General features: G+C 51.7%; 1 protein-coding gene and 1 long non-coding RNA gene across 6 annotated transcripts in view; both read right to left on the reverse strand.

Annotated features, from left to right (window-relative positions):
• LOC310769252 overlaps window positions 1-27,848 on the reverse strand; it is a 105,474-nt gene that overhangs the window by 34,941 nt on the left and 42,685 nt on the right. The window lies entirely within an intron of this gene.
• LIPE (lipase E, hormone sensitive type) lies at window positions 55-27,813 on the reverse strand. 5 transcript variants are annotated; one of them, XM_083626915.1, is made up of 11 exons: window positions 27,125-27,211; window positions 18,406-18,488; window positions 17,718-18,250; window positions 15,088-15,178; window positions 13,786-13,931; window positions 12,594-12,779; window positions 10,744-11,038; window positions 9,025-9,252; window positions 7,354-7,524; window positions 2,613-2,998; window positions 55-1,402 (listed from the first exon to the last, which is right to left on the reverse strand). In XM_083626915.1, exons 2-11 carry the CDS (start codon window positions 18,461-18,463, stop codon window positions 872-874), a joined length of 2,625 nt encoding a protein of 874 aa, XP_083483041.1. In that variant the 5' UTR covers window positions 18,464-18,488; window positions 27,125-27,211; the 3' UTR covers window positions 55-871. The 5 variants fall into 5 exon arrangements, with proteins under 5 accessions (XP_083483041.1, XP_083483038.1, XP_083483040.1 ...); XM_083626912.1 differs by lacking the exon at window positions 27,125-27,211 and adding an exon at window positions 19,539-19,849; XM_083626914.1 differs by lacking the exons at window positions 18,406-18,488; window positions 27,125-27,211 and adding an exon at window positions 27,647-27,813.

Below are 27,848 nucleotides of genomic sequence, written 5' to 3' on the forward strand. Positions count from 1 at the left end.
GGTACTGCTTGAAGGGACACGGACACACACATCCAAAGGACAGAGGACGAGTCGTTCAAAATCGAACCAGCTTTTATTTACAAAAATAGTTCCCCCGCCCCCCCGCCGCAACCCTTGCAGGTGGTGAGGGAACACCACAGCCCTTTTTCAGGAGAGTAGAAGCACCCTCTCTCCCCCCCGCCCACCCCGGTTTGGTTTGTAGCAGCAGCAACAGTGAAAGGCAAGATGGGAGCTTGTTGAGTTTGGAGGACAGGAAGGTCACAGTGTGGTGGAATGCGTCCCCCAAGAACAAAAGTGAATACTGAGAAGTGGCAGCCGGGACGCCCCCTCGAGGGTTGGGACTGGGCAGTGGCTGATTTTATGCTTATTGTGCAAGGGAGAGGAGGGGGCTGGGCAGCCCTGCAAGAACTGGGAAGCTGCCCTGCTCCCCTGTTTCCTCCCGAGAAGGAGAAGGGAGGTCAGTGCTTGTGCTCATCTGTGCCAAGTCGCACCCCCAGCACAGATCGTCCTTGGGGGTGCTCGGGCGGCAGTGGGGTGTTATGTGCATAGGAATGTGGGTGGGGGGGTGCTGGTGTGCGAAGAAAGGAGCAGGATTGTGGAAGGGGCTGTGGGCAAGAAGGAGGCGCACAAACCCCAGGACTGCCAGGATCCATTGGCAGCGGGGTTCTGCCCTTTTAAAAACACCCCAACATGTATAAAAACGGAGAATACGGGGCAACCGGCCCCCGGGTTTTGGAAGCAACGGGACATTTGCCTCCCGCAACCTACCAATGGCAGGAGTGAGAAAAAAAGCACCAAGAGGGATTTCCACTGCAAAATGAAGCCACACCACACCTTCTCAAACAAAGCGGTTCCAGTGATGCAGGAGGGCTCAGGCCCCCACCCCCCTGCCCACCGTGCCGTCGGAGGGGCCGGGACCCGAGGCGGGTGTGGATCTGTCTGTGGCCCCACTTTGCTGGCCTTCGGGGGACCTGCTGCCCTCCTGGTGCTCCTGGGCTGCTCTGGCCTGGGCGTCGGGCGTTGCACCACTCCCCACCGCCGTGCCGTTTGGCCCCTCCTGTTCGGCGGCCGTCGCCGCGCTGTTCTCCTGGGCGTTGGTGTGGTTGGCGGCTCGGCTGGCGGCAGCCCCGGTGCTGTGGGAGGTCCTCTCCAGCTTCCGGTGCTTCCGGTGGGAGGCAGTGGCCGCGGGCTGCTGCGTGGCTGGATCCTGGGGGACCAGGATGTCCCGGATGAGCTCCGTGCATAGGGCAGAGGCCTGGCGTGTTTCGCGGCACAGCTGGGAGAGGCTCAGGAAGCCGTGGGGGAGGTCCTGCACCACCCGCAGAGTCACTGGCTGCCCCAGCGCTCGGAGCCGCCGGGCAAACATCACCGAGTCGTCCAGCATGGGGTCGAGGGCGCAAGCCTAGGGAGAGGCAGGGAAGGGAGGCAGAGTGAATGCACGGCTCCGGGCTGCCACTTGTAAACCAGGGGGTGGAGAACCTGCGACAACCCTGCCCAATTGCCGTGTGGGTGGGGGGCGGCGGGAGATGTGGGGGTCCACAGGAGGGTGGGGCAAAGGAAAGTCAAAATGACAGGGTAAGAGATAGGAGACTCCTGCAGAGGGTTTGCCTGGCCATCTGATGAATGGAAGGATATTCCCATCATGCCAAGGGGTGACTCTCCCCCTGAGGCATCCGGTAGGCTGTTTTCTGGAGAAGAGATGCTGAAATGCCCAACGTAGGCGCTCCCTTGCTTCTCTCCCCATCCCACGCCGCCCTAGAGAACTCCCTACCACTTCAGCCTCTTCCCTTAAGACAGCCTTTGCCAACTTGGTGACTTTTAGGTGTTTTGGACCCCAACTCCCATCAGCCCCTAGCCTGGACTGGGGCCAATGGGAGTCCTTGGCAAAGGCTTCCTTAACATGTGCTGCTGTGCCCTGTTCCCCCACACCCTGCCAACCAACTGCGCAGTTTTGTGAAGCCTGAGGGAGGTCGGCCGGCTAACTTTTGTATCCTGTTGTCATGGACTGGCTGGATGCAGAAGGCATCATTTGGGGAATGCCCCCAAGGGCACCCCCAGGGGAAGAAGATTCAGAGCCCAGGGACTGGTGGTGGGACAACAATGAGTGGTCAGAAGGGGAAGAAAGAAAAGACTGGGAGAAGGAGGTGTCTGAAGCTGGAGAGGTAACAGGGTTTAGTGAGCAGGGAGAGGCTGTGGCAGAGAGCAGTCCAGAATCAGAGGCAGGAGAGGAAGGGGGCCAGGAGGCAGAGATGAGACCGGCTGCTGAAGAATCCAGGGAGTCCCCCACTCCTGCTGCAACCAGCTCCCCAAGCCCTCCAGATTGCGAGGGAAGGACCTGGGGGAGGAGGAGACTTAGAGAGAGGTGCAAAGCCTTTGCAACTGCCTCATTGGGACAAGACCTACTAGGGAGATTTCTGGGCTCACTAGGCCCGAGCTGCTTTGTTTCTTTGAATGAAGTCTGAACTTCACTGACACCTTGTGAGTTATTGCTGACTTGACCCTAGCACCCGCCTCTCAAACTTGTTGACCTCCCGAATCCCGCGAGCCCCAAACCAGCCCAGCCACTGTCCAGGGGGCCAAGATGGGCGCCGCTACCCCGCAGCCTCACTCACCACGATGTGGATGGGCGGCAGCCCCTTCAGCATTGCGTCTGGCGCCAGCAGTGGCGACATGAACGGGTTCTTGACGATGGGCGACAGCTCCAGGGGCATGCAGGTGGCCGGCTGGTCGGAGCGCAGAGGCTGGAATCCGTCGGGGAAGGTCAGGGTGCCGTCGTAGCTGGGGGGCACCGCCTCGCGTTCGCCGTCGCTCATGAAGAAGCTGGCCGCCGGAGGGTCTGGGTCTGGGGCCAGGGTGGGGCTTTGGGCAGGGCTTTGGGCCGGAGAGGCATCTGAGGCACTGGAAAGGTTCTGGTAGGTCTGGCTCTTGCGGGATTCTTTGCTGCTGGCGAGCGACTTGGATTTGAGGCCCACCTCGGAGATGCTCTTCCTCACAGGCTCTGTGTGCCGGGTGGGGAGTGACTGGTTAATGAGTGCCTCACAGTGCAGTTTCGACCACAGTGAGACCCGTCGTTGCCCCTCTCAGCACAAATCCCAGCGTTCACTGTTTCCCTAGAGCCAATGTTCACTCAATAACTCTTCCCTACCTCTCTGCGCACACACATTAGCAGCTTCTGGGTTTGGGGAGAGGTGGTTATTGGGTTGTTGTTTTTATTTTGGTTAGATATTTTGTGGTTTTATATTTTGATTTTGTTCTGTGAACTTCCCTGAGACCTCCAGGTATAAGGCGGTACAGTGTTACCTCGGGTTACAGATGCTTCAGTTTACAGACGCTTCAGGTTACAGACTCTGCTAACCCAGAAGTAGTACTTTGGGTTAGGAACTTTGCTTCAGGATGACAAGACAAATCGCGTGGCGGCAGCAGGAGGCCCCATTAGCTAAAGTGGTACCTCACGTTAAGAACAGTTTCAGGTTAAGAACGGGCCTCCAGAACGAATTAAGTTCTTAACCCGAGGTACCACTGTATAGAAATTCAATTAATAATAATAATAATAAAAAAATAAAAATAATAGGGTGAATGAGGATAAACCTGCTCCCTTCTCCTCTGTGGTCCCAGCCCACAGCTGCTTTCGTTTCCTGTTTCTTGCTGCAAAACCTGATACTGAGGAGAGAAAGCGATACCTGATCTAGGAAGCACCCCTGGGGACTGCGGTAAAATGCTTCAGTTTACAAAGGGGGCAGAATGTTGTCCTGTTGCAGGGAGCACACTGCCCTACCTGTCCACGTCACACATCTCCCCATACCTTCCCTGGCTAGGACCCCCCGCAAATGCTCCCCCCCACTGTCTCCTCCTTGCTATCACATGGTTCTTTGCAGTTTTGTAAACAAACCGCACTATCCATTCTGAAGGAAATCAGCCCTGAGTGCTTACTGGAAGGACAGATCCTGAAGCTGAGGCTCCAATACTTTGGCCACCTCATGAGAAGAGAAGACTCCCTGGAAAAGACCCTGATGTTGGGAAAGATGGAGGGCACAAGGAGAAGGGGATGACAGAGGACGAGATGGTTGGACAGTGTTCTCGAAGCTAGAAGCATGAGTCTGACCAAACTGCGGGAGGCAGTGGAAGACAGGAGGGCCTGGCATGCTCTGGTCCAGGGGGTCACGAGGAGTCGGAAACGACTAAACAATAACAACAAACAAACCAAAATACCTCAAGGACCGCCTCTCCCCATATAAACTGATCCAGACTTTGCAATCATCATCTGAGGCCCTTCTTTGTGTCCATGAGAGGTCCAGAGGGTGGCAACATGAGAAAGGGCCTTTTCTGCAGTGGCTCCCCATTTGTGAAATGCTCCTCCCAGGGATGCTCATCTGGCGCCTTCATTGCATATCTTTAGGTGCCAGGCAAAAACATTCCTCTTCTCCCTAGTCTTTGTTTAATTAGCCAATCCATGTCCTTTTAAATGTGTTTTTGTGGGAGGAGAATTTGATTTATTTTGTAATAATAATAATAATAATAATAATAATAATAATAATAATAATACACTGCCCATCTGACAGGGTTTCCACAGGCACTCTGGCCGGCTTCCAGCAAGTTATAAAACCATTGTTATAATAATAAATTATAGCATTTATTATCTGCTTTGTGGTTTTAGTCTGTATTTCATGCTGTGAACTGCCCTGAGATCTTCGCATGAAAGGCTGATATACAAATTTAAATCATCATCATCTACCACAGTGGTGTCCAAACTTTTTTCAAAGAGGGCCAGATTTGATGAAGTGAAGGGCTGTGAGGGCTGACCAAAAGGGCAACCAAAGTTGTTAACCTTTTTTAGGACTGAAGTTGTTGAAGGTTTTTTAGGATTTCCCCCCAGAAAATAAACTGCCGCAACAGACTTTGAACATGCCTGACATAACACCTCCAAAAATCCAGACTAAAGCACAAAAGTGGGTGTCCCTGTGCAAAACAAGGGCACAGCTTGCTTTGTGGGTAGAAGAACAGAAGAGCCAATCTGGTCCAGCACCCTGTTCTTACAGGGACTGGCCAGAATCCCATGGGACGCCTACAAACAAAACCTGAGATCAACAGCCCTCTCTCCTTGCCTGTGATTCCCAGCGATCATCAGAGATACACTGCCTGTGAAAATGGAACCAGAAACACCTTTGCATGGAACATGAAAAGCTGAATTTGGCCCAAACAGACGACCCACCAACCCAGCTCAGTTCCCCAGCTGTCACTCTGCAGAGCCTCAGACAAGTGTCTTTCCCAGATCTGTTAGTAAAGATCTTTTTATCCGGTGATCCCAAGGGTTGAAGCTGGGGCCTTCTGCACAAAGAAGCACAGGCTCTACCGCTTCCCTGTGAGGATGCAAACATAATCCCCCTTCTCCCCTTCCTGCTCCCTTCCCCAGCAGCGTGCACCATGGAAAAGAGTCAGCCAATGATGGGAAGGAAGGCAGCCTCCTTGAGGCCCATTGGCGTCAGCAGCTGCCAATCAATGCCAGGCTGTTTTGCACAGGGATTGTGCTGCATGCGATGCTGGCCCAGTGTATCAGGCCGTAACTCTGTCAGTTTGCTCAGGTGAGACTTCCCCAAGCAGCAGCTGCCATGAGGAATGTGGCCTAAAAACACAGGACACAGAAACCCCTGCAGAATTCTGAGAATCTCGGTTCTTGCCTGAAGGAACGGCCAAAAGAACAGGAGAAAGAAAGGAAACAAGGTTCTAGCCTTCAGTAGTGCAGCAGGTGAGGTGGCAGCTGGGGGGATGGAGAGGAGAGAGAGAAACAATGGTCCAATTTGGCTCAGGTCATCAAAACTGGAAATCTGGGGCCTAATCTACACTGCTCAGTTAAAACGTTTAAAATTGTGTTATAAAAACGTGACAGCAGAGGGCACTGTAGAGCAGCGATCTGTCCTCAATGGAAATTTGCATTGAGAGCTATATTACTTTTTTTAAAGTGTTTACAGATCAGTGTAGATCCAGCCTGAGTGAACAAACACTTTTTCCTTCCCCTCTCAACCTAGCGATTCATGGAACCGTTAACCATGACCAGAAGGAGGAGGAGTACCAGAATGGAAGAAATTTAAAGACTATTTAGCTAAATATGCTATGATAACTTAAATAGAAATACTTGCAAGTACCAGATTGGCCTAGTATTTAAACAAGTGATGTTATAGAATATTATGTTTAAAGTAAAAATGGAAAGAAAGAAAGCTGTTAATTGATTAAGTAAATTATATGTGAAAATTGTTTTGGAAAACTGTTACAATGATATATATTGAAACTCAAGCCTGGGGAGTCGGGGAAGTCACCCAACAATGTAAAGAAAAATGGAATTATTACATTTAAGATTTATGTTTGTTTATTTGTTTAAATACACGGAAAAATCAATAAAAAATTTTTGGGGAAAAAGAGCGAAATGCAGAGAGAAAAGCTGAGATTTCTGCATGCAAACATGCCAGAATCAATACTGCAGAATGAGAATAAAGGTAAAGGGACCCCTGACCATTAGGTCCAGTCGTGACCGACTGGGGTTGCGGCGCTCATCTCGCTTTATTGGCCGAGGGAGCCGGCATACAGCTTCCGGGTCATGTGGCCAGCATGACTAAGCCGCTTCTGGCGAACCAGAGCAGCACACAGAAACACTGTTTACCTTCCTGCCGGAGCGGTACCTATTTATCTACTTGCACTTTGACGTGCTTTCAAACTGCTAGGTTGGCAGGAGCAGCAACGGGAGCTCACCCCGTCATGGGGATTCGAACCGCCGACCTTCTGATCGGCAAGTCCTAGGCTCAGTGGTTTAACCCACAGCGCCACCCACATCCCTAAGCGCCACCCGCAATCCTAGCAGAATGAAAATAGAGCAGTGCGAAATCTGAGGTTCCCTGTCTCCAAAGCCTTATCTAGCTCTTTCCCACAAATGCCATGCCGAACCAGCAGCAGCAGCAGCAGCAACAACACCCCAAGCCAGCCAGCTCTGTACCCTGTTCAGATGATGCCAATGCACATGCCACCCTGTGCCAGCCGCAGAAGCCTCCCCTGGGGCTGGCCAGCAAGGGCGTTGATGCAGCCCTGCCCCCTTCTCCTCGCCTCATGCAGCGCTGCATGCCGTTAAGGGCAGGAGGCGGCTCCTACCAGCTGCCGGGTTAGTAAGAGTCGGGCCCTGCGATCGGAAGAGCCGCGCCAAGGACAGCATCGCCAGCAGCTGGGCCAGGGGGCACCGGCAGGAGCCCCGCAGGCCCCAGGAGAAGGGGCAGCTCCCTGCAGAGACAAGATGGGTCAGAGGACGGCGGGGAATGAGGAGCAAGAAAAGATGGCGAGGCAGAGGAGCAATGGGGGAGGGCTGATTCTTACCTATCGGGGCATCAGCCCCATTGATCTTGCCCGTGTTCTCCAGCAAGGAACCAAACAAGGAGGAGGCTCCCAGGCGCAAGTCTCGGAAGAGCATGGTGGTGTCTCGGCGCACCATGTTCACGGGGCTCAGTTTCTCCAGGGGGGGAGACTCGCACTGTTCTGGCTCCATCCCTTGGAATAGAAAGAGGGGGAAAGAAACCCACAGTCAGGCCGAGACGTGTTCCCTAAAACTGTACAAACACACCCTGATTTTTGCCATGCCCTTATAACCTTCCGGCTCCCTTTCCTACACCTCTCACGGTACTCCTCACCACCTCTTTCATGTTCTGGATTTATTCGGGGTACAGGTATTATACGAGTTTTAGTATATGCGCTGCCTACTGGTGAGGCTCGCTGACCTCCCGGAAAAGCAAAAAGTCGACCTTTTCCTGTTAGGCAAAGATCAGAAGATGACCCGGGTGGTCGCCAGATTCTGTGTACAGATCTGTAGGCACAGACCATCTCCCAACTCAAACTAGTTCGTTAAGAAAATCCCCAAACTCGGTTCCATGGGTGAATCTGGGTCAGCTCCCTGCGGTAGTTTATCTTAAAGTTTCAAGTGTCTATACGCTTATTGCGTTTATTAATTTTAAATTTATTGTTGTAAGGTAAAGGTAAAGGGGACCCCTGACCATTAGGTCCAGTTGTGGCCGACTCTGGGGTTGCGGCGCTCATCTCGCTTTATTGGCCGAGGGAGCCGGTGTACAGCTTCCGGGTCATGTGGCCAGCATGACTAAGCCGCTTCTGGCAAACCAGAGCAGTGCATGGAAACACCGTTTACCTTCCCACCAGAGAGGTACCTATTTATCTACTTGCACTTTGATGTGCTTTCGAACTGCTAGGTTGGCAGGAGCAGGGACTGAGCAAAGGGAGCTCACCCCGTCGCGGGGATTCGAACCGCTGACCTTCTGATCAGCAAGTCCTAGACTCTGTGGTTTAACCCACAGCGCCACCCGCGTCCCTAATTTATTGTTGTACATTGTTTTAATTGTTTGTTTTCCTTCTGTGACTGTACCCCCAAGTGTGTTTTATAAGCTGGTCTCCAACTGTAATAAATTATCTATCTATCTTATACAAGGATTGACAGCTGCTTTATGGGGCTGCAGTGAAATAAAGAGAAAACAGTTTTGTGTCTTAAAAGCAGCAGCAGAAACGCCACAGTGCGTCTGAAGCAGCACAGCCAGACGCCTTCAACTCTGTATTTCAAAGATGTCTGCAAATGAGACAGGAAGACTGGCAATGTCAACTCCGCCACATGGGAATCCCTTGCAGACGTCCCTGGAGACAAGCAGTCAGGTTGTGCATCCACAGTAGTGGCCAGAGCAGAAATGACCGCTGGGAGGAGTGTGGTGAGAATAAGCATGCAGCCACACAACCGGACGCCTTCCTCTGCCCCAGCTGCAACAAAACATGTCTCTCCCTTATCAGTCTCAACAGCCACAGCAGGCGCTGTAACTCTCCAATGGTTTGACTTCACCCCCAAAGGCGCACTCCTCCGTGATCTCCCAAGACAGACAGATGCCAACCAACCACACAGCCAAGCTTAACCAACCCTAGGACCTTCAACCGCCGCTTCCCTTTGCCCACCAGGAGTGATACCCCTCTTGCCCCCCGAGCATTCCCTGTCCTCACCGGCATAGGCACTGAGGCACTTGCACAGCACGCTCAGAGGAAGGAGCGGGTCGAGCAAGGTGAGGAGGCGGGAGGGCGAGGCCGAGACCTGCATGAGGGTGGCCGGGTACGCCGCCATGATCCCGTCTGGCATCTTGATCCCGAAGGCGGCCGCCCGCATGGAGACCGTGATGCACAGGTTTCCGCCAGCGCTGTCTCCCGCCAGGCACACCGTCTGGGCTGTGGAACCTGCCAAGCGGCGGGGGAGAGAAAAGAGGTCAGAACCACTCGAGGTAAGCAGGGCAGAGACCCAGCAGCAGAACCATATCTAAATGCCAGACACCGCAGGCGGTGGCAGTGCCTGCACTTCGGAACTCCCTGTCTATTGACACCAGGCATGCATCTTCGCTGTATTCTTTTCAGCACCTTCTAAAAACCTTTTTCTTTAGGCCCATGTAGATCAGTGGTTCCCAACTGGTGGTCTGTGGACCCCAGGGGTTCCGTGGGACATAACAAAAAACTACCATAGAGGTATCAACATTCTTCAAAAGTAGGGGGTTCCCTGGCTTGGCTTTTGAAAAAAATAGGAGGTTCACAGTACTTAGCTAATTGGGAACCACTGATGCAGACTGTTGATACGTGTTTTAATCTTTTTCTCGTAGATCATGGTTTTTAATTATTACTATTTTTCAAAAATGCTTTAATTAGCAGCTTTTGACTGCTCGCAACAGTAATTTGATTGCTTCCTTCTTTCTGTAAACAGCTTTGAGATTTAATTTTTACTTTTACAGCCCGGCGGTGCATAAATTTCATGAAATAATAAGTCAACGAACAAAGCAACATGGTAAGCCCTGGCTGTGAGCCCCGAGAGAAGCCTGGCTGGGTGGCTGGCGCTGGAAACCCATTGTGCGCGGGAAGCGGGGCAAAAGCTGGTAGAAGGCTTTCATTATTATTATTTTTAGCTCTATGCAAACAAGGCATTTACACAGAGTAGACCTTACACTGAATATGACCCCCCCCCCCGATGTTGCTTGCTGGAACCATGCTTGCTGGGGTGCTAGTGGCAGATGCCGTTCAGATCTGGAGGTCTCCAGCTCTGCATGCGAAATGTCCCTCCTACCATCTCTGGAAGGACGCCTGGGAAACCGAGCTCTGTCTGATATTTGGGCACAGGGCAAGGATGGGGGGAACCTGGGTCCCTGCCCCAAAGGCTCCTTGACTCTCTGTTCCCAGCCAGTATTGCCAATGGTCAGGGTCATTCCTGGGAAAGCTCAGTTGGCAGAAAGTGAGACATTTAATCTCAGGGTCGTGGGTGTGAGTCCCAAGTAGAGGTAAAAGATTCCGGCATTGCAGGGACTAGAGGACTGACGTGGTCCCTTCTAACTCTACCATTCTAAGATGCTAGGGTTGCCATATCTTGAAGAGCAAAAAAGGGAACACCAAAAAACTCGGACGTTTCCTTTAAATTTTAAAAATCTGCCCGAATGGGCATGTTGGCCCCGCAAAAGAGGACATGTCCTGGTTTTCCCGGATGTATGGCAACGCTAAAGATGGGAGCTGTGGTCCATGCCTGGCATAGGGACACACTGATCTAGGCAGACCAAGGTCAGAGCCAGCACAGTGCAGCTTCCTGTGATCTTCCGAGGAGGATCTTAGCAGCTGGTTCCTCTCAGGCCACTGTGGCCAAAGCCCAGTTCTGGCCCCCACCTCCTTCCTTCCCCCCAGCCCTCCTTTTCTCACCCAACAGGTGGCAGTTCTTGATGGCCCAGCAGTAGGCATAGAAACACTCTTCCAAGGCCCGAGGAAAGGGAGCCTCCGGCGCCAGCGAGTAGTCGATGGAGAGGATGGGGGCGCCCAGCTCCTGAGCCCAGGATTTCAGGTAGGGCTCGTGCGACTTGGAGGTCTGGGCCACGAAGCCGCCGCCGTGGAAATGCACCACCAGGTAAGGCGAGCGAGGCAGCGGCTTGGTCCTCCAGCGCAGCTCCAGGGCCAGGGGGCCTTCGGGGCGCATGAGGTTGCAGAGCTCTTCACTGTCCTAGAAAAGGGAAATGCAAGCGGTCGAGGGTGCAGTGCCAGGCCCCGAGAGGCAAGAGGCGCCCAGCTGGCATCCACCTGCTGCCGCCCGGCGGTGCCAGTCCCCGGGGCCGTCAAAATCTCAAAGGGCTCTCTTGACAAACAAGACTGCTGTGACGCATTCCTGGAATCTGTTGCTCCAGATTGCAAGCAGGGAATTGGATGGTTGAATGATCCTCCGTTTAAATAAAAAATGAATTTTGCATTTGGGTAACTCTCAACCGTTGCGGAACATGGAATTTGCCCTCCCCCCTGCCCCAGGTTCCTGATTTGAGGCAAACCACAGTTCTCCTAGTCGTCTGCAGCAAACCCTGGTTTGCTCTTGTCCTGCAAGCCAGGATCAAACCCCGGAGGAAGGTAACAGGCATGTGAGGGGGGAAAGGGGGAGGAGGAAGGACAGAAGTCTGAGTTTCAGGGTAACCTTGGAACCGGAGCACTGAAAACGAGGCGCTTATTTTAAATGTGTACAGTGGTACCTTGGTAGTTGAACGGCTTGGCTCCTGAACAAATCGGCTTCCGAATGCCGCAAACCCGGAATTGAATGTTCCGGTTTGCAAACGTTTTTCAGAAGCCAAACGTCGGGCGCGGCTTCCGCTTGAGTGCAGGAAGCTCCTACAGCCAATCGGAAGCCGCGCCTTGGTTTTCGAACCGTTTCAGGAGTCAAACGGACTCCTGGAATGTATTAAACTTGAGAACCAAGGTACCACTGTATATGCTGCTTTTTCTGCTTAAAAAAAGCCTCAAGCAGCTAACAATGAAAGCCATACAATTAAACGCACCACCAGCAACAGAGACAATGACCAAAACAACATTTGCTGGAAACCACAGGAAAGGAGAGCGCTCTTGTGTTTGGGTCTGCTTCCCAGAGGCATCTGGTCTGCCAGTATGAGAACAGGGTGCTGGGCAGGATGGGCTGCTGGCCTGATCCAGCAGTCTCCTATGTTCTGAATGGCAGCAGAGTGGTTAAAAAGCTGTACGTCAGAGAGAAGGACAGACTAGCTCCCTTGTCCTTGACTCCAGGTTTCCTGCAGTCAGGGAAACTGGCATGTGGGACGGCGTCCAATTACAGAGCAGTCCCGCTCAGCCAGCGTCCTGCCCGGGAACGGTTTGGCCTCGTGATGAGACCATACGCCTGGAGAAGCTTTTTCAGCCTGCGGAACAAGTTCCCTTGCAGGCAATCTTCTCAGGGCACAGGTGGCTGCGATCGGATGCAAAAGCAGCGTGTGTGATTGTTTGTGCCATGGATGTGACGATACATTCCAGCCATGCAAAATGACAGAACCCCCCCCCCCATAGCTTTCCATCCAGGCAGGCGAGAGGCATCAGGGCTGTTGAAGGACATATTCCAGCAAGGCAAAAGCCCTTGAGGGGGGCAGGGCTGGTGAAGGGCGTGGCCTAGGGAGAGCCCCAAGGGCCAGGGAGAGAGGTCTGATCCCACATGCCTCGAAGCTACAAGGTCTGACCCTGCGCATCCACCCTAGCTCAAGCCAACCCCGCGGCTGCTCCCAGCTGCTTACCTGTCCCTCCCGCAGCTCGTGGGAGATGAGTCTCATCTGCACGGCTCCTGGTCCGGTGTGGGCAACTGGGGGGGTGATGGTGACTGTCAGCTGGGGGTCGGCAACCAGAGGCAGGTCGAAGGAGTGTGGTGGCACCAGCAGCGCCCGGGATAACCGGACCTGGGAGGAGGCCATGCTGGCGAGGGACTGCGGAGAGGGCAGAAGCTGTGTGAGCGCCCTAGGAGTGAATTATGCAAAGAGCAGTTCCCCGCGGGAATATCCAGGGCAGAGGTGGCCCGCAAGGGACCAGGTACACAGCATGAATGGCAGGAACAGTGCTGCATCACTAATAATAATAATAATAATAATAATAATAATAATAATAATAATATATTCATACCCCGTCCATCTGGATGGGTTTTCCCAGCCACTCTGGGTGGCTTCCAACAGAATATTAAAGACACGATAGAACATCAAACATTAAGAAGAAGAAGAAGAAGAGAAGAAGAGTTTGGATTTGATATTCCGCTTTATCACTACCCGAAGGAGTCTCAAAGTCGCTAACATTCTCCTTTCCCTTCCTCCCCCACAACAAACACTCTATGAGGTGAGTGGGGCTGAGAGACTTCAGAGAAGTATGACTAGCCCAAGGTCAGCCAGCAGCTGCATGTGGAGGAGCGGGGAAGCGAACCCGGTTCACCAGATTACGAGTCCACTGCTCTTAACCACTACACTACACTGACTCTCTAAACTTCCCTAAACAGGGCTGCCTTCAGATGTCTTGTAAAAGTCAGGTAGTTGTTTATTTCCTTGACATCTGATGGGATGGTGTTCCACAGGGCGGGTGCCACCACCAAGAAGGCCCTCTGCCTGGTTCCCTGTAACCTTACTTCTTGCAGTGAGGGAACTTCCAGAAGGCCCTCAGAGCTGGACCTCAGTGTCCGGGCTGAGCGATGGGGATAGAGATGCTCCTTCAGGAATACATACAATTTGGACAGCCCATTTTGTTGCTATAGGTGCCCCCCCCGCTAAACTTGTCCCTCCATCCATCTTTCACAGTTCCCACAACCTCTGCCTCGCCTCACGCTCCCTGCCATCTGATCATGCCTCCTCCAAGCCTCTCCCTCCGACCCAGGCAGAGTCTCTCTCCCATCCAAGGTCCCTTCTCCCCCCCCAGTAGGTCCGACCTCCTGTCGTCTGAGGCAGGACTCACAGCCAGCAGCTCCATCTCGGTGAGGTTCCAGAAGCTCTTCCAAAAGTGCACGTCCAGGTTCTGAGTGATGCGCTCAAACTCTGTCCCACGGAGCTCGGGGTCAATAGCAAACTTCCCGCTGGTGAAGAGAGAGCTGGCGGCCACGCCTGAATGGGGGGAGGGGGCACGAGAGAGAGAAAGAGGAAGAAGAGGGAGAGAGATCAAAGTGGTTGGGTGACGGCTATGGGGAAAACCTCTGCTTTGAATTTCAAGAAAGGGGCTGCCCACATTATTATATCCCCCTGTGCGTCTAGTGCAGGAGAGAGAAAAATAAAAATATGTGGTACCACGAAGCTCATTGCTGGTAGCAGAGAGTGAGGTCAAATGTTGACACGTTTTCCAGAGACACTGGACTTCCTACGCATAGTGGGGATGTGCCTGTGGCACTTATGCGCTGCAAAAATGCGCTTGTTCTACCACTTCTACAGCGATTGGAATCCTTCCTGACTTGAGACAACCTTTTCTGCCCTTGGGAGACGTTTGGCCTATACTTCAAAATACAGTGGTACCTCTGGTTGCGAACAGGATCCATTCCAGAGGTCCAGCCATATCCCGAAGTTTTCGCAACCAGAGAGACCGCTTCTGTGCATGTGCGCATGGCAAAACACTTCTGGGTTTGCTGCTTTCGCAACTCGAAGTTACCCCAAGGGTAACGTAACTCGAGGTTCCACTGTAACTGCCCTATTTTTCCGTCTTATAAGACACCCCCATGTATAAGATGCCCGCTATTTTAGGGGACTCAGATTTAAGAAAATGGGGGGAGATGTATTCGTGTATAAGACACCTCCTAATTTTTTACATTATTTTAAAGGGGAAAAAACCTAGTCTTATACACGGAAAAATACGATATTTATTTGCTTATTGCCCACTCTTGTCTTCAAGGTGCTCGAGGCAGTATACATGGATCTCTTCCCACGCCACCCTCATTTAATCCCAATAACAACCTTGTGAGGCAGATTAGGCTGAGAGACAGTGACTTGACCAAGGTCACCCAGTGAACTTAATCCATGGCCTAGGCGGGACTGGAACCCCGGTCTCTCCCAGGTCCTAGTCCAACATGACACCACACGGTCAAAATAATACAAATAACATGAGAGGAACAGCATTTTGACCCACTGGCCTGGGAAAAGGAGGCACCTATGCATTAGAGGGAAGGGGAAACAAGCGTTTTGGTGTTCAGGGGGACACGATGGGGAGAGGAACACAGTTCCCATGTTGTTGATGTGCCAAGATATGCCTGCCATTCCCCCCACTGCCACTCACCAATGCCGGACACATGGCGCTTGTAATTTTCCCCAAAGGAGACGAGGCTGATGGCAATGGTCTGCAGGAAAGGCCGGATCGAGGGAGCGAACTGGGAAGGAAAAGGTCAACATTAAGGCTGGGCAGAAACTCTTAATGAATTAAATAATCACATTTGTTTCTTGCTTTTTCTTGCCCAGGGCAACCCAAATTGGAGCGGGGGGAGGGAATATCCTAAAAACACCCCACCCACTTCTAAAAGGCTACAGATAGTTTAATAAGCAAAAGGCTTATTATATGGTTGTAGAGGAATGTTTTTGACGGGTGCCTAAAGCTGTATGATGGTGGTGCCAGGAAAGCCTCCTTGGGGAGAGCATTCCACAAACGGGGAGCCACTACAGAAAAGACCCTGTTCTCAAGTTGCCACCCTCTGGACCTCAAAGAAGGGCCTCAGATGATCACAGGATCCTGGTAGGTTCATATGGAGAGAGGCGGTCCTGGAGGCACAGTAGTCCTGAGCTCTTCAAGGCTTTATAGGTTACAACCAGCACTTTGAATTGGGCCCAGAAACTAATTGGCAGCCAATGCAGTCGGGCCAGGATTGGTGCAATATGCATAAACTGTCTTGCCCCAGTAAGCAGCCTGCTTGCTGAATTCTGCACCGGCTGAAGCTTCTGAACCGTTTTCAGAGGCAGCCCCACGTATGAGGCATCGAACTATCCTAGAGGTTACAGAGCATAGACGGCAGAAGTTAGGTTATCCCTGTCCAGACTGGGGCAGAGCTGGGCCACCAGCCAAAGCTGATGGTAGGCACTCTGCACCGCCAAAGGCCACCTGAGCCTCAAGCAACATCAATGGAGAGGGAGGGTAACCCCATCAGGAGCAGGCAACCTCCCATCCATCCTGTCTAGCGAATCACCCACTAACAGCCTTGTCTGGACTGAGCTTCGGTTTGTTGACCCTAATCCAGTCCATTACTGAATCCGGTCCAGCACATCCATGGCCACACCATGCTTCCTAAACACGGCTGCTGGTTCCAAGCCCGAGAAAAGCAAGTTGAGAAATCTATAGCCAGAGGACCAAACCGTGAGAGACGGGGAACAGGATGTTGCATTTGGGGAACTGGTTGCTCGCAGGCAGAGGCCTGGCAGGGCCTGGTTCTCATAGCCTGAGCCAAACATGCGGGAAAAGGATGAGGCAGAAGAAGAAGAAGAAGAACAACTGCTGGATTCCTGTTGCCAAGTCCTGCCAGGGTTCCTGGCTGCATGGACTGGGTGAAGTCAGAGAGTCAGGGAAGCTCCGCAATGGAGATCCAAACTCAGCAGGGAAACTTTGTCTCCTGTGAGACAGGACGATGACTGGCAAGTGTGTCGGGGTGGAGGAGGGAGAGAGCCAGAGGGACTTGCATGACCCATGGCTCAGGGCCACGCAGCCAAGGCCGTCGCCTGCGTGGAAAAGAAGAAAGAAGGAAAGGGGAAGGCCAGAACCGGCTTTCCGTGACGGGGAGGCCCTGACTCCGCTGTGTGGCAGGCAGCTCTCGCCAAAGAGGCTCCTTCGCGACAAACACGGAGGGCTCTGTATTGGGCAAATCAGATTAAGGGAGCTGATGGTGCAGAGAACAAGGTGAACTTCTTGGGAGGAGTACAGAGGTCTCATGAAGAAAGGGTACCAGCTTCTCCTGGGATGAAGCGGGCTCTCCTGGCAATTATTACTACGGCGGTATGAGATGGCCGCTATGTAAAAATCAATAACAAAAAACACAGAGCAAACACTGGGGGGGGGGGGAACGATGACAGGTCCCTGCCCCGAGGAGAATACAACTGAATGCAGCCAGTGGCGGAGGAACAACAGAGGGAGAAGCCAACAAGGGATGAATGCAAGGAAACACAGCTGTGGCAAATTCAGCTAAGCTGTAGCCGGGGTTGGAGAGGGCAGTTGGCAACTTCACAGGGTTTGGGCTGAGGGGAAGGAGGAGGAGGGCTGCAGCTCCACTGCCTTATATGCAGAAGGTCCCAGGATAAGTGTCTGACACCTCTAGGTAGGGCTGAGAACGTCCCCCCGCCCTCCTCTGAAACCCTGGGGAGCTGCTGCCAGTCAGTGAGGCGATACTGTGCTAGCTCCGAGGGCCTTCTGGTGGTTCCCTCACTGTGAGAAATGAAGTTACAGGGAACCAGACAGAGGGCCTTCTCGGTAGTGGCACCCTCCCTGTAGAATGTCCTCCCGTCAGACGTTAAAGAGATAAACAACTTTGAGAAGACACCTGAAGGCAGCACTGTATGGGGAAGATTTTAATGCCCGATGTTTGGCTGTATTTTTTATACTATTTTGGAAGCCACCCAGAGTGGCTGAGACAGCCCATTCAGATGGGCAGAGTATAATTAATTATAATTATAATTTTTATTATTTATGGACCAATTGTCTGACTCAGTCCAAAGCAGCTCATGCCCCCTAGGCACTGTGCAGTTAGATGTCCCACTAAAGAGGCTGCGAGGACGTCAAGGGGGAAAGACCAAGCTCCTTTTAGAGCAGGAGACCACAGAAATGATGACAGGTAGGAACATGGGGGTTCACTGATGCCTGCAACGGGTCAGGGGCCACCTCCCCAAAGCCTAGGACCTCCATGCGGGCTAAGCGCCTCCCCTCCGCCTCACCTGGAAGCCCATGCAGCGCCCGTAGAAGCAGCCCTTGTGCATGGTGATGTACTCCTGCAGGAACTGCTCAGAGAGCCCTCGGTCCTCGTGGTTGAAGAGGTGGCCGGGCCGGTTCTGGGTGAGAAGGCGCTGGGCCAGGTAGACGAGGGCTCGCAGCTGCGTCAAGGCGGTGCAGTAGGCCTCCAGCTCGGCGCAGTTGTGGCTGGTGCGGAAGAAGATGCTGCGCCGGTTGGTAGCCACATAGCGGCTCTTGTGGACGATGTGGGCCAGGCAGCAGCGCACCGTCTGCGCCAGGCTCCGGTAGCCGTTGGCCGGCGTGTGCTCGTCCAGGTCGAAGATGTGGTAGATGGTGGCAAAGTGGCTCAGCACCGGCTCCAGGCACCGGGCGTGCTCCCGGATGGTGGTGAAGGCCGCCACAAAGCGCCGGCCTGTCTCGCTGGTGCTTTCCTGGAAGAAGTTGACGTTGTCTTCCGCCAGCGCATGCAGGGTCTGGAACAGGGGCCGAGGATCCATGGTGTCGGCGACGGGGGGGCCTGGAAGAGGAAAGGAGAGCTGTGAGGGGGTCCCCCCAGAGAGAGGCGGGTATGAAGGGAGCCGGGTGGAGAAGTTATGCTGCTGCGACTGAGCGCAAGGAGCCTCTCACCAAGCGAAGAGCACGCCTTCGCCAGACGTCCGGCCCCTTACTTACACTCCCCTGTCACTGCCTCAGCTACGTACTCCACATTCCCTGATTCCTCGGCTTCCATGTCTCCTCCGCGCAGGCCGGAAGCCCTGTGAGCAGAGCGGGCATCGCTTACTAAGACAATATCAATCTGTGGAAGAGCCAGTTTCCAGAGGGCTCCACCCCACTCTCTCTCAACGGTTCTGTCACCCAGGAATAACGCCTGGTGTGGGCTCTCCTGATGAAGCTGTGCAGGTGAGAACCAAGCCCACTCCACGTAAACATGTAAAAAATGCAGGCAGGATTTGAATGAAGAGCAGCAGTTGAGTATTTGTTGGGAGCACAGTGCAGAATATTTATAATATGCAGCAAATTTAGAAATTATGGGGGAACTATGGCGGGGTGAAGTTGTATGTGAAATGGACGTCTACTTGGAAGCATGTATCAATCTGTAAACTTTTGAAATTCGGAAATAAAACTGAAACCCCCCCCCCAAAAGAGCATCAAGCCTACTCCTAATAGATGGAACAGGCAGATGTTGCCCACATCTCAGTGGGGTCCCTGAGTTCCCTCTTTTATCCCTCCTCCCGCCACTGGTTGCAGCTCACTTCTAAGAGCAGGTAGGAGTTAAGGTGAGCGCACAACTTAAGCTGTTGATCCTGGTGAGGTACAGGCAAAAACCTGCTCCCTTTCAACTGGAGTGATGGGACATGCCTCTGACTGCTGGTGGTTTGAGCCTGCCCAGAGATGGCTGTGTATTGCAGGGAGTTGGACCAGGTGACCCGGGGGGGGGGTCCCCTTCCAAAACTCTAATTCTGTGACTGGCAAGCCCCCGACCCTCACCGAGAGGTGCCCAAAGCACTCCCCACAGGCACAGCCCACCCACATTTAATAAATAACCATCATCCTATCAACAGGCCTTCCAAATAGTTAGGAGCAGCCTCCAGCACTTCAAAGACGTCCAAAGCTCTTTGCATCCTCAAAAATCCTGACAACAGCCCTGCCAGGGAGGCCAGCGGCAGCAGCAGAGGTCTTGGATCGCTGAGGAGGCAGAGCCTGGTCTCAGGCTACCAGGGGACGGGAGGCAGCTGACACCCCAGCCGGTTCTTGGAGACGCTCGAGCACAGGAAGAGAGAGGGGCTTGTGTCAAGGGTACTCACCCACCGCTGCCCACCAAGGACCAGGGCTTCCTGATGCCGCCTGGAGTTGCCTTTCGGCCACTGGCTGTCTGCCCAGCCAGCCGGCTTAAAAGAGGGCTGGGGAAGTCAACAGGCTGGCCCCGCCTCGGAGGAGGGACGAGGGAGGGAGAGTTTGGGATTGACTGGGAAGGGGAAGGAGGGCCAAGCTGCTGTCTCAGCCCATCTCTCTGTTTCCCCCTCGGCAGCGTTCTGGAATGCTCAGGCGCTGCATCAAAATTCCAACATTCCAGTTCCGCTGCCAGTTCCCGCAAACCCATGGCTGGAATAAACTAGGCACAGAGTGGTTGGTGTGCATGAATTGTTTTCTTCACCGGATATATTTGGTGCTCGCAGCAAAGCTGCGGGGAGGGTAGAAGGTGCTGGCTTTGGATTATTATTATTATTATTAGGTACTGTTTTCTGAGAGTGCAAATGACCCCAATGGGGAAGATGCTTCACGAGGGAAGCTGGGCTAGGAAAACTGGGGAGAGAGCAACAGGTGGGAGTGGGGAGACAAGAGGAAAATGAGGAGCACGAGGCAGAAATTTAGGGGTCGTGGGGAATGGTGGTCTCAGTCCTCGGATGCTTGTCCCTCCAGCTGGAAGTACCTATGTAATTACCACTTTTCAAGTCACACTTGCATGTTGTTGTACACACCGGAGAGCAGGGGGAGATATTTTTACCCAAAGTGCATTGCCTGTTGGGCTTTCCTGTGGTTGCAAGAACCCCTCCAATTGTGGGGGGGGAGCTGCCCCCCTAAAAGGGTAAAAGGGACCCCTGACAGTTACGTCCAGTTGCTGACAACTCTGGTTCCGCGCCGCTCATCTCGCTTTACAGGCTGAGGGAGCCGGCATTTGTCCGCAGACAATTTTTCCAGGTCATGTGGCCAGCATGACTAAGCCGCTTCTGGCGCAACGGAACACTGAAACCAGAGCAGCGCACGGAAACACCGTTTACCTTCCTGCCGGAGCGGTACCTATTTATCTACTTGCACTTTTTGGTGTGCTTTCAAACTGCTAGGTTGGCAGGAGCTGGGACCGAGCAATGAGAGCTCACCCTGTTGCGTGGATTCGAACTGCCAACCTTCTGATCGGCAAGCCCAAGAGGCTCAGTGGTTTAGACAGCAGCGCCACCCGCATCCCAGCTGCCCCCCTAAATCAAGTAAATAAATAAAAATACTTAACTAACTGACCAATTGTGTCGCAGATAGCTCTCTTCTGCCTCCACCTAACAAAAGTCCTGCTCCCCTTAACATAATTCCTAGCTATGCCCTTGCCTCCAACTCCTATTCCTGAAGCTGTCATCTGAGCATGTGCAGCGGCTGCCTCAAATGTACACACCTCAGCTTAACTGGAAAGGGAACATGGCATATATTTCTGAACTGTGTGGAAGCTGGTTTGAGGGGAAACACAACAAACAGCGTCATTTCCCAAGAAACTACAGGATAGATATGGATTGGTGCTAATGCCATGCACACTACAGCTTCAAACGCCGGAGCCAGAGTAAGCAGCACTGTGTACACAGCAGCTGCCTGTTTCTTCCTCTGCAATCAATGAGGACCAGAAACCTAGTGATTTCCCCCCCTAAAAGGACGCGGAGAGTCTAGCAGTTCTTATTATTATACTCTACACCACATGATATATTTCTGCACTGGAGGGCAGGACCCGAACCAACGGATTCAAGTTGCAAGAAAGGAGAGTCCAGCTAAACATCAGGAAGAACTTTCTGAGAGTAAGAGCTGTTCAACAGTTGGGACTCTCCTTCCCTGGAGGTTTTTCAGCAGAGGTTGGACGGCCATCTGTCATGGAGTTGAGATTCCTGCATTGCAGGGGGTTGGACTAGATGACCCCCAGGGTCCCTTCCAACCCTGTGAAATAGTGTGGCAACAAAGATTCCAAAACCCCGGTCCTCAGCAACCACAGACCTATTATATTTGTTTGCATTTAATACTGTAGGAACTGAGTTGGTTGATTCTGTAACAGAAGAATGACGCTATTTGCACCAGAAGAACAGAACAGGCCCCTGCTCTTCCTCACACAGGGCAGGGAGCCAGGGCTGTTTATGGGACTCCCGTGACCATGTTTTCAAGAGCGGTGCCAATTAGACCAACTCTTTCCAGGAGGGCCACATGCTCCCCATGCGCAGACAGGTCCCTTGAAGCTCATCTGAGAGCTGCAGAGCAACAGCCTTTGTGCAGAGCGCTAAGGGCAAGAAAGGGGCATTGCACTCATTGAGCCAGATCAGAAAAAACTAATAGGGATCACAGACTCGCCAGCAAACGGTCCTGCGACTTCTATTTAAATCAGACAACGTGGGGCACAGTTTGAAATGGTCAGACTTCAGCCCCATTCTTAAAGCGGCCCATACCAACTTTTCATGCAGGGGCTGGAATATCTTTATTTATTCAAATACCAAATGAAATATTGCTCCTCACTACAAAATACCTGTCGTTTCTGCCCTCTGACTCTTTCCCTTCCGATTAACAGGAATTTGCAATTCTGCTCCGTTTCTGACCTTTGCTATGCCTTCCCCACAAACACACTTTCCCAATTCCTTCCTCACGCCTTGCTCCCTCCTCCACTCTGATTCCACAAAAAACAATCCCAGATTCATCATAAGCACACACCACGCTTCAAAAACACATGTGCTCATAAGGTGTCCATAGTGCAGGCAAATGCACCTCTGCAAAGGTTTTTACGCACTTTTCTCTCTCACACACAAACTGAGCCATCCTGCCCCCCCTCTTTTGACACTCTGTCAGAGGGAGAGGCCTACCAGCAATCTGAATGCCAACTGAATTATCTCACCTTGCCCATTCCACAACGCCTTTTTAATTCATTTATTCTTTTCTTGGGGCTAGGCTGCCGAGTTATTCACGTCGGCATCTGTCATCGCTTCCAAGATGGCCTTTTTAAACATTAAAGGTGGTGAAACCTCCCAGGTGTGGGATTGTAACGACACGGGCACTGGCCAAACAGCACTGTGCACAGTCAGCTTCTGCTGCAAAGTGGCAGAACCAGTTTTCATCATCCTGGATCTTGGAAAGAAATAAGTATCTTTCTATGCAGTGCAGCAGGGGCACCTCAACCGCTGAAGTTAACTTATTTATTTGAAGTATTTATACCTCTCTTAGCAGCCAAAATCTTGAGGCAGCTTGCAGCAAAATGGACAATAACTCCATAGTTACAAAAGTGAGCTATGAGGCATATTATATATATCAGTTTCCCCTTTGTCCTCCCATGTTCCAACCACCAGTCTGCAGCTAGTTCTCCCGGCCTGGATCTCGCTTTCAAAGCCACCAGATGTTGTTGATGTCGTCATTCTTATTACTAATTACTGAATTTATATCTTACCCTTCCTCCTGAAGAAGCCCAGGGTGGCAAACAAATACACATCTTTTTTTAAAAAAGCATTTTAAGACAGCTAAAACATTCTAAAATCAGTTTAAAGCATTATTTTATCCAGTGATCTCAGGATTGCCAGGAACAGCACTCCTTCATCCACCAAATGCCAAAGATGAATGTTCTCAAATGCATCCTGAAAGTTAATCATGATGGAGACAGACGTACCTCATTAGTAAGGTTATTCCATGAATGAGGAACCACCACAAAAAAGGCCCCGTCACAGGCGAGCCGCCAATGGTGCCACTACCAACAAGGCCCTACTTGCCAATCATACGGTCCGAGACGGTTGATACTGGGGAAGGGGCTCATTTAAGTACTTGGGTCCCAAGGAATTTAGCAACCCACAAGCCAGGGCCTCCTCACTGCCCTGTCACTGCTGTATTCCCAGCCCCTGGTGGCTGATGCAGGAGATCCAGGAGCAGCAAAGGTGTTACAAGTTTCCCCCAACTTTTAGGTTTATAGTGGGCCTCACCCTAAGAGACACGCAGCATCCTTTTAAACAACAAAGGGTCAAATCCTTTTTATCATTAACTTGAGTTTTCTTCCTAGGAGAGAACGGAAACCGCCCCTTCTGTTTTATTGCACCAGCTGCACAAGAATCGAGTGGCCCTCCGGATGTGGTCGTAGTCCAGCTCCCGTCAGTCCCCAGTTGGGATGGTGAGAGTTGCAGTCCCACAACATCTGGAGGGCCACAGACTCCCCATCCATGTTCTACTGCGGCATGGAGTTCCAAAGATGGGATAGAGATGCAGAAGGCAAAACTTTGTTTTGAGCAAGAGCTGAAAGATCTGCGCTGCCGGGAGATGCCCAGGCTTTCACCATTCCCTCCCAGGACGTGGAGTTTGAGACTTGCCCAGCTGAGTCACCACTTTGGCATCTGTTGGGGAAGAAATGTTTCTGGGTAAACTAGGAAATACATGGGGGAAGGATGAGAGCAAGGGGCACAGGCAGCAAAGGGGGCCCATGTCAAATGCCAAAAACATGGAAAACAGGGGACTGGGAGAGAGGGCAGGGAACAGCCTCGCAGCTGGAACTGGGCAGGGATTGGGGAGGGAGGAAGTCAACTATCTCCCTTTTCTTTCCTCCTCTCGGCAGGGTGTGAAACCTTTGCCCTTTAACCTCTGCTGTGCAGGGGGGAGAGAAGGGGGGCTAGCTTAAGGAATGACGACCTGCGGTGAAAGCTGAGCCTCCTCCGTGTCACACCATGTCCACGTGGCTCTCGGATTGGCGGACGACAGACCTGCACCCGTTCCTGGCCTTCCCCTCCCCTCGCCACCTCCTCACCCCAGGTGCTCCACTGCAGCAGTTTCTAGCAAAAACACAAACCAGCGAGAAACAGCATCTCAGCGGCTCTGCCAGGGCTAATGCCCGCATCAGCTAAGATCATCAGGTGACCTCTGGGGCACAGGCGCAAGCTGTGCCAGGCGCGTTCAACACAAATCTCCCTTTGTGGCCGCCAGCTGAGCTGCCGGCCTCCTCCCTGCCCCTTGGCGTGACCGTGAGGGCAGAGAAAAGGCTGGTCGGAGATTCTGCCAGGAGCAAAAGGGTGCCCGCTTCTGCAACGCTCGTAGATTGGGAATGTGGCGCCTCAGGCAACGCCTTTGCAGGCCTCAACAAGTTCTGCAAACCAATCGCGCTGCCATTACCGAGGAAGAAGAACTGTAATAACAGCGGTACCAACTCAGCATGACATGTTAGAAGCTAATTCACTGACTAGACAAAAAGTGACAAAACGAGTTCTGTGAAACTGCTGTAGGTTGCTCAGGGGCTGGAGGGTAGGGTGCCAGGGAAATATGCAAAAACATTACTAAACCTTGAAACGAATCCTTGCCATTAAGGACAGGCATTGGTTCGAGAAACCAATTTTGCAGATATATCTTTCTTTAAAGAGGGAGCGATTGTCATCTGGGCAGCGCAGGACCTCCATACACACTGCCCAAGCTTGCACCCCAGAAAGGTCACTTTGGGTCTGTTTAACGCAACAGAAACAACACGGCCTGACTTCACCCCCAGAGGTGCACTCCATTGTCTCTCAACAATGTTTGTGGGGCAGGGGGTCCCCAGGGCAGTAAGAAATCACCAGAACTCCTGGCTGAGAGGAATGTAATATCGTGAACTTTGAAGCGATCTGAACATATACCCAGTCACTCCGTGTACAACTTTAAAAATAAAAGAAACCTTGTTAGAATTGCCGTTTTATTAGTGCTTGCAGGGATGTGGCAAGGTGGTTCATTAAAAAGTAATTGGAAGACACAGCCAAGAGAGGGAACAAGATGGAATCTCAAGGTACAGTAACAGAAGAGAATGTGGCACAGTTCAGTCATTCTTGGGTCTTTACTGACAGAAGGAACCAATCTTGACAACTTCTACAAGAAGCTATCATCTAAAATTCATCCCAGCAAGGGAACAGTGCAAAAACATTTTGCATTTAAGAGCAGAGATGTGTGACATTTGCAGTGCAATTCTACGCATGCCTACCCAGAAGTAAGTCCTATTGGTTATACAGAACTTATTCCCAAGTAACAGTGTCTAGGATGGCAGACTAAGAGTTCAGAAATTACTTTGGGTAGGATCTGAAACTAGTGCTTATCATCCAGACTGCCGCACACAGATGGCCAGCAGCTTAAATCTATATCGGAACCTGAAAGCTTACATAATTCTTCCTAAAGCCCCGATATCAAATTTTTAATTCACCTCCATCTCATAGAATTTTCAGACATATGCAGCTGGTATCTGAGAATCTCACTGAGAATTTCCACAGGCAAACATAGCATACACAGAAACAATTCTTACCCAGAAGCTCAGGTGCCACCCAATTATGGGGCACAGAGCAGAACACACACAGAACACACACACACACACACACACACACACACAAAACAAACACACAAAAACACACTTGGAAGGTATGCTAAGAAACTCCCTTCCCACATCTTGGCATCAGGGTTGCAAAGATTTCACTACTGATCAATAACATATATGAACTTCTAGAGGCAGAATATCTAGTACACACACTCTGCTTAATATGATAAATAGAAAAGCCATAATTTAGTAAACATTTTAATTAAACTAAATCTGACACTCTCTTACACTGTATTCAAAAGGACCCAACAACCACTGAACTCTAGAGCCCACTCCCATCTTCCAAAGGACCATCACAGTCGATCACACAATTAATTTCTAGCAGATGTCGCTGAGGGACAACGTGATATAGTAGCTAGAATTGGGGAGACCTGAGTTCAAATCCCGACTCAGCCACTAAGGTCACTGGATGACCTTGGTCAGCCACTATCTTCCAGCCTAATCCCTCTCACAAGGATGTTGTGATGATAAAATGCTAAGAGAACCATGTACATTGCCTTCAGGTCCTTAAGTTATAACATAATAAATACAAATCCTGTCAAGATACCATGGATTATACTTTCAGCAACATAAGCCCCATAAAGGACTTGATTGCAACAACTTCCAGAGGATGTAGCTACGTTAGCCTGCCCCAGCAAAAAACAAAAACACAACCCCCCCAATTCTTATGGCACCTTAAAAGCTAACATTTTAAAATTTACTTAACAAAATTTATTTACCAATTATAAAAAAACTTCTAAGCAGTTTACAAGTCTTTTATTATGGCCTAAGATTCCACGGTCTACAATTGACTTCATCAGATGCATGATAAGTAATCCTGCATATACCCATAACTCAGAACAACATTTAATTCATGCTGACAAAGTTGGGACTGCAGTCCACAAAAGCTTAAACCAAACTGAACGTGTTGATCTTTATAGTGCCACAAGAACCTGCTGGGCATTTATTAAAAAATAGTTTGGGACCACCCCTTTGCTATTTTCAGTTGGGCCTCAAGCTTTGCACCGGTGTATCACCACAGATCCTTCAGAAAACTTGAGGCACCCCTGAGGACCATCCCTGGAGAAAAGGGTCCACCAGCTGGGGTTTTCACAGGATCTACTATCCTAGCAGTGTGTGAGAGAGTATTAGTCTATTACCCTTGGATTCCTTCACATACACACCCCAACATTACCAAGCTGACTGCTTGATATCTTACCGCTGCTCCTTATTTATGTTATTATTGTTTTTTACTGCAAAGGGGTTTGTCGTAACAGGCCAAAGCGTTAATTTCTGCATGCATTCCTGCTCCAAACTACATACCTCCACCTGCGATTCTTGCGTGAGATTTTCTTCTGACAATCCACCCCTTGCAACCCCTACATATGTGTGTGTAGATTTGCCTCCAGGGGGGATAGCAACCCATGTCCCTGACCTGCAGAGGTTAAGGGCGCCAGACTGACGGGGAGACCTGGGTTCAAATCCTCCCACGCCCTCATTAAGTGACTTTGGGCTGCAGCCACCCTCTCTCAGCCTTCAACAATCACACAACACGGCCCATGGAACTGTCACAAACGCCACCATAAAGTGAGCTGGCCTTTAAGGCACAACGTTATTTGAAAACCGCCGCCCCCCCAACAATAACTGTCTACCCTCTAATGTTCCCACCGCCTCCCCCCCCCCCCCCACTTCCCTAATGGAAGCGCCCTCCCACAGAACGAGGAAGAGCAGACTCAGACCCCACCATTACAACTTTGAGGGGGGGAGGGGGGAGCAGACCGCGGAGGGACGTGCCAACGCCTCAAAAGGCAAGCCCGCCTCCCCCTTGATTGGCCCTTTACTTACCCAACGGGGTTCCGTCTCCTGCCCCCGCCAGCCCCCTGTGAGCCCCCTTCCAGACCGGCTTCCGCCTCGGAGCGAACGTTCGGTAGCGCCACATGACGGGCGCTCGCCAATGAGTCGTGGGCGGGGACGGAGGGGCGGGCGGTTGCGACGTCACCCGAGCCGGTTCCCACGGCAACGGCGTCCCGGCTCCTGCTTCCGCATT

This window comes from Podarcis filfolensis (genome assembly GCF_964270895.1).
Source record: "Podarcis filfolensis genome assembly, chromosome: 8".
Lineage (NCBI taxonomy): Eukaryota > Metazoa > Chordata > Lepidosauria > Squamata > Lacertidae > Podarcis > Podarcis filfolensis.